The sequence below is a fragment of the Strigops habroptila genome, chromosome 7 (genome assembly GCF_004027225.2).
Source record: "Strigops habroptila isolate Jane chromosome 7, bStrHab1.2.pri, whole genome shotgun sequence".
NCBI classification, from domain to species: domain Eukaryota; kingdom Metazoa; phylum Chordata; class Aves; order Psittaciformes; family Psittacidae; genus Strigops; species Strigops habroptila.
The window spans coordinates 13038088-13050186 of NC_044283.2; the positions used below are offsets into that span (position 1 = coordinate 13038088).

A 12099-nucleotide genomic window follows, 5' to 3' on the forward strand; every position below is an offset into this window, starting at 1 on the left:
TTAATGAGAAAGATGGTTATCTGGACTTGCTTCTGATGAAGTAGCAGGGACCTTTGTTTTTAACCTCCCACTTTTCCTGATTCGTTTGTAACTTGTTATATTTCTCTTATGGTAGGACCACCAGGTATGCCTGTGGGCCACAGACAATAACGCTGTGTGGCTGGGCTTGTGTTCAAATGGCATAACTATGAAGTACATGAGCAGTAAACAGGTCTTGTGACTGATCCATTGCTTCAAATTTGCTTAGTCATTTAATCAATCTCAGACCAGTTTGTTCCAATGAATTACTTCAGAGCAATAGAAAATGTCCCTTATGTAACTGCTGCTGTATTCAAAGCCTGACAGAATTGTCTGAGATTGGCTGCATGCGCAGGAGAGGAGGGTCCAAGTCTTGTGGTTTCAGTGGATGCTCTCTGCAGCATTAGAAAACAGGTAGAGGTGTAAAAATGGACTTTCTGAAGTGGGCTGTGCAGAGTTGAGGGGAGCACCCCTCCTGTTTTAAAAAAACCCTCCTTGATACTTGATTTGGTGCACTGGCACTCCTTAGAGCGAAACGAAGCCTGCGCCCGAGGCTCCCTGCGTTGCCTTCCCTTCGCCGAGGAGAAACCCAGGCGAGAGCCGCACGGGGTGCTGAAGGGACAGCTCCGCGGGCCATGCCGCGGGGGTTCCGCGGGGGCGCGCCGGCTTCCGCGGGGGCCTCGGAGGGGTCTTCGGCGGACCAGGCGCTCCGGGCTGCGGGGGGACACGCCGAGGTCCGCGGAGCCACCGCCCCCCGGCGCCTCGTCCCCGGTGGCGAAGCCGGCGGCGCAGGCAGCGCTCGGCGCGATCACTTCCGTGTCAGGGCCGGCTGCTGCCGCTGTGCTGCTGCGGGATCGGGCGCCCTCCCAGCGCCGCCGCGGCGGGGGGGCGGAGCGGGACCGCCGCCACCACCCCCCCCCCCTCCCGGCACCAGCTGCTGCGGCAGGGAGTGCGCTGCGCAGCCCCCTGCCCCGGGGGCCTGGTCGTGCTTCCTCTCCCCCTCCCTTCTCGCCGCTCCCCCGGCAGCCACCGACCGGCGCCGAGCTGCCCTCCGCCCGGGCAGCGCCGCAGACCCCTCCTGCGGAGGGAGGCGGGGGGAGCGTGCAAAGTGGAAGAAACTCCCTCCGGCTCGCCCGGGGGGCTGGGGAGATTTGGGGCTTTTATTTTTTATCTATCTCTTGTTTTCCATTTTTCCATCCACCCCGAAGCCACGCAGCAGCAGGTGACCGGCGCCCGCCCGCTCGCCCGCGGGGAAGGACCCCGTTGGCACCGGCTGTGTGTGCATGTAGAGGGCTCCCTCCGCCCCCTGCCTCCCACCCCCCGGATCATTCTTTATACCGGGGGAGCGTGTGCACTGCGGTCCTTGCTCTGGGAATTGCTGCTGCTCTTCCTATTCGTCGGGGGCTTTCCAATCACCTGCCTCTGCCACCCTCTCCTCTCCGCTCTTTGTACTTTATTTTCACGTGCTCTTTACTAACACGGCTATTTTTAAATCCCGCTTGGATTTATTTCGTTCTCTCTCTTTCTCTCGTCTTTTTTTTTATTTTCCCCCTTCCCTCTTTTTTTTTTTTTTCTTTTTTTCTTTTTTTTCCGGGGGGTGGGTGGGGGGAGGGAGGTTAACGTTTGCATCTCCCTAAGGGAAAGATCCCACCAGCCAACCCAGCTCCGCCACTGCTGCATCCATCCATTCATTTTTATGGTCACCAACAGCCTATCCCGGTAGTGGAAGGTGCAGAGAAGTGGGAGGCAGAGAGAGAGCGAGAGAGAGAGAGAGGGAGGGAGGGAGGGAGAGATCCGGACAGCGAGAATGGCCGAGAGAAAGAGGAACTGGAATAAAGAAGATGACCTGCCTGTGTATCTAGCGAGGCCGGGTACGACAGCCCAGACACCGCGGCAGAAATACGGGGGGATGTTCGCTTCCGTGGAGGGGGCCTACGAGAACAAAACCATCGACTTCGACGCGTATAGCGTGGGTAAGAAGGGGTCCCGGACCCCGCGGAGCGGCAGCCGGCACGACATGCTGGACGGAGGGGACAACTACAGCGAGACCGCCAGCGACATCAGCGAGGTCTCCGGCTCCGTCATCAGTTCCCCGGGCGATCGGGAGGACAAGACCCCGGGCGTGGAGATCAGATACCCCATGGGGAAGGAGCTGCTGCAGGGCCAGGACAATGGGCAGGTGAGCGGGGACCGGGCCGGGGCGCGAGAGCCGCCGTCTCTGCGAGCGGGGCGAGTCGTGCCGTACTAAGCCGTGCCGCAGAGCCGCGCTCGCCGGCGCAGGGGTAGGGGGGCTGCCTTCGCGGAAGGTCGGGGGGGCGCGGACCCTCCTCCCCGGCACGATGATGCTACAGGAGGAGCCCGGCTGGCCCCTAAACTATCTCACTTGCCTGAGCTTAGTGGGGCGGCGGGGGGGTGGGGGTATGACCTCAGAAATCGTTTTCCTTTGTAAGTGATGGCGATGAGTTTTCTCCGTTTCCCTCCCTGCCGGTAAAACGCTGCCCGTGCCGGAGGGGCTGGAGGGCAGACCGGGCCCCCTCGGTGCCTCCCCGGAACAAAGCAGTCCCCGCTGCACTTCTCGGCTCGCCGGGAAAACTCCGGCCTGTCCCAGGCACAGACCGGGCTCTGTCCCGGCCCCGGCTCCCCCCGCGCTTTCATTGTCTCCCGCAGGGCGGGAGGAGCAGCCGAAACGTTGGCGCGGGGGCTCCCCACCTCTGGGGCTGCAACCTGGGCTCCTCTTGCAGACTTCAGGAAGAAGTGAGGCCGGTGGGGCTGGCCACCCCTGCCAGCTGTGCTTCTCCTGTGGCAACCAGGCTGGACGCAGATCGGGGGGCTGGCTCTCCGGGGAACCGGGGCTGTCACTGATTTCCCCTTAGGAAGAAATGCGGCCTTGCAGTCGTGTCCCTGCAGAGATTCACCCTTTCCCTTAGCACCCAGCCCGGAGGCTGTATGATCTGTTCACGCTCTGCTCTTTCCATAGGCTAAACGGGGAGTTTCCGTTCTTTTCTCCCACTCCTCAATTTTAGCATGAATGGCGCGCTGGTCCTCTCTGGGCTGGTGGTTGGGTGCAGGGGCCACACAGGCTCCCATGCAGCCCGGTGGGTGCCCACTGCGGTGGGCCACTGGTGCAAGCAGGCAGGGCTTGGTGGGACACTGTGCCTGCGATGGTACCACTTCACTGCAGCAACCTCAGGGTTGCCTTCAGAGGCTGCCAGCTGCAGTGCAGTCTTCCCTTTCCCAGCTCACCTGAATCCGTGTCTTTTCCATCAGGACCTTGGGGCAGTGGGAGGGCATGATGAACCCTGAAATCCCCTATCTTCTGGGACATCCCTGATGCCTCCTCCCCATCTTCCTTGCTGCCTGGTTCAGCCTGGGAGGCAGGGTAGTGAGTCCATTGTACACTACCTCTGGATCTCACTGTGATTCCTAAGTTGTCTGGCTCTGGATTGGACTGGGAGGAAGGGGGTGTGTGGGGGGTGAGGAGGAGGTTGGTGGTAAAGTTGGCAAGGTTTGGTCACTGGCTTAGGAAGGTGTGCTGTGAGCAGCAGCCACGTGCCTGACCCCTGTGCAGCGGTGGCTGCAGCTTTTTGCAAGCTCTGCACAGTGATTTCAGGGGAGATGTGTCAGAGACACGGCTGGATGGGAAATGCCTTGTATCTATGTGTGTGTCGCAGGGGTGGGTGTGCTGCTTGTCGTTAAGGGATTAACCTGGGTGCAGCTTTGCAGTGCCTCTTACCATTCCCGCAGTTGTTCATGGATCCTCCACCATGGGTGGAGGAAGGCACCCTGTGAGTCAGAAAAGACCAAAGGGTTTCAACTCGCCACTTTTCTTCTCCAGCTGCTGCTGGCCCAGCATCCACCTGGGCTGGCCAGGCTGCACTGGCCTATGCCATCACCGACAGTCTCCCTGGGTGCAGGGCAGAGCAGGGAGTGGCACTGGGACAGTGGCAAGGAGAGCAGAGCAGGGCAGTGCTGTTGGGGTCAGAGCCACTGGTGGGGACAAAGCAGGCACTGCCATCAGGGACAGTGCCACTGGGGACAAAGCTGTGCAGTGCCATGGGGTCAGAGCAGGCAGTGCGATGGGGACAGAGGCGGGCAATGCTATCAGGGTCAGAGGCAAAGGGACAGAGCAGGCAGTGCCATTGCCATGTGCCGCGCAGTAAGACCCACAGCCGAGGGTAACCCCCCCAGTCCCCACCCGCGGGACCCCGCCGGTGACCTGAGCGTACAGCGGGGCGGCGGCGGAGCTGGGAGGGCGGCGTTTCCCAGCCCCGGTGCGGGAGGGAGGGAGGCTCCGGCTGGATTGATGGGCTGGGAAGGGGGGCCGAGGCGGTAGGGGTGGGGGACAGGAGGGAAGGAAGCGCTTCCTGGGTTGAGCTGAGCGAATCCTGCTCCGACCTGCAGCCGGGAGGGCGCTGCTGCCGCCGGGAGAGGCAGCGCTCGCCGACCCCCCCGGGAGCCGCGTCCCTGTTTCATTGCAGACGGAAAAAAAGGTGCCGGGTTTGCCTGGCTCCCCTTGCTCTGGGCGAGGAAACTTTGCCTCCATTACCCAGCACTGCCGGGTCTCCCCCGCCCCGCCCCATCACCCCACCGGGCTCTCAATTATTATTCCTCTCATTACCTCCGATATTTTCCCGTCGGGCTCGGCTCCCTCCTCGGGGTGTGTGGCGTGCGCCCGGCGCTAGCGGGAGCCGACATGTCTTACCAGGGCAAGAAGAGCATCCCCCACATAACGGTAAGCGGGCCCGCACGCAGCTGCCGCTGCCCTCGCTTCTTTGTTCGCGGGCGGGGAAGGGCGTGAGGCGGGAGCGCAGCGGCCGCGGCCGCGCGGTGCCCCGCGGGTGGTGACGGGGAGCCGGAATGCGGGGCCGGGGCTCCACGGGGTGGACGGGTGCGGGCAGCGGTGCCCTCTCTTCCTCCTGCTGGAGCTCCGGGACGGGAGTGATTTTGTTTTATTTATATATATATGTAATTTTATTTTTCTATTTTATTTATCTTTTCCCTTTCCTCGCCCTCCGCACAGCCGGGGCTCAGCGCCGTGTGCTGAGGGCACAGCCTGGGGTCGGGGCCGGGAGAGGAGGCGGGGGTGGGGGGAGGCCCGGCGGCGCTGGTGGGGCCGGGGGTGCCGTCCTTCCCCCGAGGAGCAGGGCCCGGGGCGGCTCGGCCGCCGGGCGAGGCAGAACAAAAGAGGGAGGGGACGAGCCGCAGCACAACGTGCCCCCCGCCGCCCCCCGGCAGCCGGGGCGGGCTGGGGATGCGGAGGAATAGGAGGGGGGGAAACGGGAGGGGTAGGAGCGTGGAAAATCAAAGAGCGCCATGATGCCAGCATCAACACCTCTGTGCGCTATTAATACATCAGCCATGGTAGGGATCAGAAGTCAAAGAGTTAATCATAACCATCCTCTTCCTAGCTGTGCCTGCCTCCCGCTAGATGCTTTTATCCGCGAGCAGTACTACAATAGAGTGTGCTTTCCGTGCCAGGAAGAGAGGATCTGGGTCTTTTGATTCAGTATGTTGTTTCCTCTAGATACACTGGATCCACAGGAGCTCGATAAAGACCAGGCAGAGCTGGCAGGGAGCAGGGCTTCAGGAAAATCTCCCCTAAAGTTTGGTCACCCAGAGGTTTTCCCCAGCACCGGTGCTGGTCTCCAGGCTGGTGCCAGCTGTCCTCTTGGGGGGCTGGATCAGTGGGTGATGGGGTCACTGCTGCTGTGTGGGCAGAGATGAGTGGGGAAGTGGTGTAAGCTCAGGGAAGCTTGGGTAAATGGAGCTTGCCCAGGGAAAGCTGGCACTATTGGGTGCCAGGCACAGGACAAGTTTCAGTAGCTGGAGTGGGGTGATGGGTGGGTGTGGCAGCTTCCGGAGCAAACCTGATGGTTAAAGGCATCATTTGAGGCAGTGGTACAGGGCTCGTAAGCACCTTGAGGTTTCCTCGATATTAAAAAACCAATCCTTTAGTCAACATACTCGGTCAGGAGCGGAACAGCCTTCTTCCGCAAGCAGAGTTTCATGATACCGAAGTGCTGCATTTATGCAGTTTTCTGCTATCAACAGGCAGCAGTGTGTGGTGGTGAGGCTGAGCCTGGGTGTTGCAGTGGCTCTTTGGGCGATGTCTCCTCTCGCCTCCATCCTCAGTGCATCGCGTGACTTGCAGTTACTCAGGGTACCCCTGGATGCGAGGAGGCCCTGGCTGCCCTCCGGGTGAGTGTCAGGTGCTTTGTGCACAGCTTGACCTTTATTTGCAGTTGGTGTGTAACAGGTTCCCCCCCATAGCTAGTTGTTTGCTCTCCAATTTGGAGTAAAAGAAGAAACTGGAAGAATTATGAGTGTTTCCTTGGAATCAACAGTTCGTTTTAATTTCTTCACTTCTCACAAATTTCCTTCTCTGTGCTGGTGAGAGGATTGCTGGGAAAAAGAAAGCCCAAACCTCAGCCTGTTCTCTTTGAAAAGGGTTGTGTTGAAGCTTCTATAAATGAATATTCATTAACGCTAGTGTTGAGTTTTGTGACCAAATCAAAGGCATAAATTAACATTAGTGAAGTTGGCAGGCATCAGGTCTTGGCTGTCTTTTTTTATTTTAATGTTTTACACTTCTGGCCCTTCTTTCCCTCCCCAGCAAAAGCAAATCAGACACTTTGTGTTATACCTTGTACACACTGCCCATCCCACAAGAGCCCACCAGATCTCTCTGTGTGTATCTTCTGAAGCCCTGTTCCAGTATAATAAATTAGATGTTTCACCCTGTCGCTAAGGAAATGTATTGGAGCTTCAAGCCTTCTGGGTTTTAAGGAAATGTGATAGCTCTGTAAAGTTATGCAACAACAGCAATGATGATATCATATACAAATGACATTTTGTTACGGTACTTAACATTTTCCCTGCATACACACTCCTGCTTTTTTGAGCTACACCAGCTCCTGGATTCATTGAAATAGCGAGAAGCTCATTTTGTCAGTATTCTGTGTGTGGTTACTTTGCTGTGGATTTTCCCATCCCAAGCCTGTGTTCCCTGCACAAGGCCAGGAGCTGTTCTGAGCACACAAGGAGAACAGCACCCAGCATCCTGCCACAGCATCCAGCCCTAGGCACTACTTGCGGTCAGTACCTGGCTAGAGCTGCCCTCCAGGGTCAGGTCTGCAGCATCAAGAACTTTGTGAAGGAAGAGATAGAGGCTGGTTTCAGCTCTTATCAGTGTGGGAGCTGATACCACTCTTGGGAAGACAACCCCATGGTATCCTTTCTGGGTTACTCCCCATGGTGCACGTGGGCATAACTGCCTCCTTGTGCTTTGTCTGACCGTGCCTTGCCTCTTGGCTCCTTCAGACTATTAGCAGTGCCTGACTGATACCCCCTTCACCCTCTTCCCCTGAGGCAGCTTTATTCCTGGCTTCCCTTCTCCCCTTTCTCCTGGAAGTATCTAGGACAGTAGAGACACTGTTGCAGACAGACCCCCTTTGGCACTGAGCATTTCCCTGCTCTCATTTACCAAATATGCACCCACTTTTTTTTCATTTCATCTGCCCTTTTTTTAAATAATTTTTTTTTAATTCTTATTTTTTTCCAACCCCTGAAAAATCATGCTTCTTGCAATCTATCCTGTTTGTGACTCTTCTGCTGCCCTGCATCCTAAGCAGCATCCAGGCTTGCTGTTGTTAGCTGAATGCCAATGTAAAGTGCTATTCAGTTGTGAGTCAGACTTGGGAAACTGAGCCCCTTTTGCTGTAACTACTGCGGGAAGGACCTCTGTATTTGAAGCACCAGACCAGTCTCTGGGTGATGTAAAATAGAGATGCATTGAACCAGTAAGTGTAAGCATTTCAGTCGTGTCCTCTGCACTGTGTCGAAGTCCTTGGGGGTTCTCACTCCCTTAGTTCAGGAGTATTAGCTGGGGATGGAGCAGGGTGTGCATAATGTAAGGGTGGCCAAGAACGCATCTGCAGGAGCACATTTCTCAGCCTATGTAGTACAGTCAGCCACTACCATCCATTGCTGAGGTGTTTTTCTGCATGAGGTGGCAATCTTTTGTGCTTCGGTTGTGCAGGCGTGCTGTCACGCAGACCAGATTTTCCAGGGTATGTCCCCCACCCATTGCTTTTAATGTGGCTATTACACTCTTCTTGTGCAGTATGTTACAGGGAATCAATGGAGATGATGACACTGAAATATCTGTTGCAAAATCTGTTGGCTTCTATGTTTTGGTAGGGCTTGGCACTTTTCAAGCAAGGCCTGAATGCAGATGAACTCAAAATTGCGGTATATACAGAGCACAGTTTAAAAAAGGCATGTAGTGTGTGAAATGTCTGGTACAAGATTTGTTTGTTCCAGTAGCGATTGCAACCATTAAAACATGATCAGTGGGAGCTCAGTGAAGAGGAGGTGTGAAGACAACTCTACTGAGCAAAAGGAGAGTAGCTAGTCACCAAAGCAAATGCAGGGAGAAACATGGTAGAGGCAAATGGTGCCCAAATCTCTTAGAAAATTGAATAATATTCCTGGGAATGGTCCAAGGGTTGGCATCTGAATGGGGGAAGGACTTGCTGGTCCTGAGCTGGTAGACTGTAAGGCATGGGAAGACAGAGAGCTTAAGAATGTGGTGTTACAGAGGAAGGATCTCACTATTTAGCAAGTAAAGAGAAGATCTGACATGAGATGAGCAAAAGAAGCAGATGCAGAAAAATGAAGAGAGGCTAGAGAAATTCAGAGGAGTGGGCACAGAGAATAATTTTAGTTGTAGCCTTTTGAATTGATTGATGTGAAGAGAGCTAAGAAATAAGTAGGCTTTGGTTGAAGACAGCAGAATACTTAGAGAAAAAATACATTCATCTGGGCTTTTCCTGTGTGAGACACTGGTCTTAAGCTAACTATTGAGGATCAAGAAAGAAACTTTCTCTTTGGCCTGAGCAAATGGGGTAATGTGAGGTGTTCTGGTGTGAGACAATGGCAGTGCAAGAGCTGCCGCATAGTTCACTTTGGACACCAGGGGGGACATGTCCTACAGATGCAAGACATGGTGAGTACCTGGAATGGGGAACCAAAGTCCTCATCTCGGTTTGGATCTGTTGTATGTCTCCCCTGACCATGCTTTTTTCCTGCACACCTTTGTTTAACAATGTGAAGCTATGCACAGACTGATGCCTGACTTGCCAAAAGTTTTTCAACAGCCCACTGAATGCTGGGCATGGGAACAATGTCTCACATTGTTATTCTGCTACTGGCACAAGATTTGCACTGGGTTAGACAGCACTTTTTGTCCTGCTTTAAAACAGCAAGGCCTGGGGCTTCTACATCCCTTTTCTTACTCTTGAGTATTTGCTTAATACTCAAAGTTACATTTTTCCATCTGTAGCTGTTTAATAGACTTGCCCCCCTCAGTTTACTTGTTTGTTGATGAACATTTGTGAATTCACATTGCATAGTGGGCTGGACTTGAACTTTGCAGCTCTGGAGATGCTTTAGCTGCTTCAGTAGAACTTGCTGGACTTCTAACCACCATTTCTGTGATTCTGTGGTAAGTCTTTTCCTTTCCTTTTTCTACAAAGAAAAAGTAGCCACACTGTTTAAGCCACTTCCATCTGGTGTCTAAAATTACATTGAGAACAGGGCCTTCTGGGGACATTTCTGTGGAGACTGGAAACTTTGGCAAAGGGACAGAAAGAAGGGTTTGGGGCAGTGATTCCTTTAACTGGCACAGCAAGTTCATCAGTCAGCACCCTCAGCATCAAGGCATCATGGTTTTCAGTGTCAGAGTTGGTGCCATGATGGGGAACTGAGCTGTGTTTTGCTGGACGCTGGGCAGGTTTGGAAAGCGGACAGTGGCTGTCTGGGAAGACAACTGATGTAGTGAGGTGGTTGTCTGAATCTCCTTAAAAGTGCTGATAGAAACCACTGCCAATGAGCTACTTTCCTGACAAGATGTCAGGCTCTGTTTTCTGCTTTGCTGCCATTTCTCTCATAAGCAAGTTTATATATGTGGTCAAAGGGAGAAGCTTCATTTTCCTTTGCAGGATCCAGGAGACCTCGCTGGCTTGTGAAGCACTTGGGTACTGTAAGACTTAGTTGGGATAGATTTCCTGCTGCTTTTGTACTTACGAGAGAGAGATGAGCAGCAAAATAATTATCAGGTCTCTAATCTTGCTACATGTAAAGATGATAGTCTCATCCCTGGGACAGAGATACTCTGGGACTACTTTTGCTTTTGCTTGATGCACTTGCCACAAGACATAAGTGTCAATCTGTAGTGCATGTCCTGACGAGATTTAAGGCCTCAGCCCTTGTCCACCTTGCATGTGGCTGGCTAAAGGAGCACACCATGCTCACAGCTAAGAGACTGTGGAAGAGTTGTTCCATGAACCAGTCCTGATACCATGTGAAGTGAGGCAGCAAGCATCACGACTTGCTATGACATGCAGGAGAAGTAGGTATATGAGGCAACATGACAGCAAAAACTGTCTGAGTGCAAACAGTATGCATCCGTATCTACCACATGTAGTTGATCATGAATTGCCATTGCTAACATCACATTAAAGAGCATTTTCTATTATTCTGTTTCCCTTGCATCCACCTTCTCTGTCAGAGAAGGGTTTCCTTATGGTCTTAGCTGGATTTTGACCGTGACTGGTGCCAAGGCTGATGTGTCCCAGTAACCTGATGCTGGTTTCTGACTTGAACTTAAACACATCTTCAGTTCACTGGCACGCAGCAGCAGCCACGCTGTAAATTGCTGTTATTTTTTCCCAAGTTTAACCTTTCCTATGAATGTCTTGCTGGGATTTTGAGATCAGCTCTAATTGACGTAACCTGTGTGTAACCCAAGAGATGGCTATAACAACATACAATGCTATAGGTTCATCCCTCCAGCCCATACTTAGGTGAAACCCCTGCTGATGCCAATGAGTATTGTCATCGTAAGATGTTTGTTGTGCTTCCCTTCTACAAGCAAAGCAAAGATGACATTTACGGTGAGGAAATCCCCATGGCGTTAGTAGCTGTAGGAGTAGCCCTTTTAGACTGTGTGATTAAGGAATGAAATTGCTAGCTGAATAGAAAGTCAGGTCTCCAAAGGGGAAACAAAAGAAGATCAGATCTTTTAAATGAATAAAGATGAATGAATACATTGGCTACAGACCAAGATACAGTATTACTGCAATCAACATAATCCTTCCTAAATGAATTGCCATATACTGGAGTGCATTTGTTAAGAAAAGGACCATAAAAGCAGGATTCTCCATTAGTGGCGTATCGGAAATGATGCCTCAAGGATTGAGTGCTTCCCCTTGTTGATTGAGGGATCGCTCTCGCTAAAAATTACTTCCTATGGAGAGTAACCTAGACATGAAATTCAAAAGGAAGGATAGTGCTGATTAAATGCAGATCTTTTATAAGCAGACAGTACTTCATGAAATCCCATTTTCAGCTCTTTGATCCTTATGAAAGGATTTTAAACAAGCATTCCTCTTGGGAAGGATGTCTTTCTTCTTTTGCCATAAAGTTTAAAAATGTTTCTTATTTGTAAGTACTTTGCTAAAAGCAAGGTAGTTTAACTGTATTGTATCATAACTGGGTCTGAATCTGACCAGCTCTAAGAGACAATCAAATATATATATATAAAATAAATTAAATCACTTGTATATTATGGGAAATAACTGCAATAAGGAATGCAGGGAAGCACAGAGGAGTTCCGAGTGTCTCCCTCCGTTGTTTGCCAGTGGGACTTTTGCCTCTGAGAAGCTGTTTCCTTGCAAATAGTCTTCTTGTGAAGATTTGGATAATCAAGGAGAACACAAACATCAGCCTGTGTGTTTTGAACCTTCTCTCTAAATTGGGGATGCTGTGTCTTCTCTAACTCTCAGTGGACTTCTTAAAGCCTTAGCAACAAAGGATCCTGTCTCTCAAAAAAGTAAAGATGAATATTTTAGCTGCAAGTGTGATAATGTAGTCTTAATGCCTTCTTATGTCTGTTGCATTTAATCTGATGTCTTTTAAACCAGAGAACTGGAAATACAGGTGGATTTGGAATTTAAACTGTTTTCAAATGGTTATTTAACATAAAATCCTTAGTGATATTGAGGGCCATTGACTAATCTG

At 52.3% G+C, this 12099-nt stretch overlaps 1 protein-coding gene across 2 annotated transcripts in view; it reads left to right on the forward strand.

The window, feature by feature from the left end:
• The first annotated feature begins 1199 nt into the window (after window positions 1-1199).
• Window positions 1200-12099, forward strand: part of CRMP1 (collapsin response mediator protein 1) — a 50549-nt gene continuing 39649 nt past the window's right edge. The window contains exon 1 of one of the 2 annotated variants that reach the window (XM_030493328.1): window positions 1200-2197. In XM_030493328.1, coding sequence (XP_030349188.1) covers window positions 1826-2197 — 372 coding nt within the window. In that variant the 5' untranslated portion in view covers window positions 1200-1825. Of the gene's footprint in view, window positions 2198-4346; window positions 4751-12099 lie in introns of those variants that run through there. The other variant, XM_030493329.1, reaches the window with a different exon arrangement.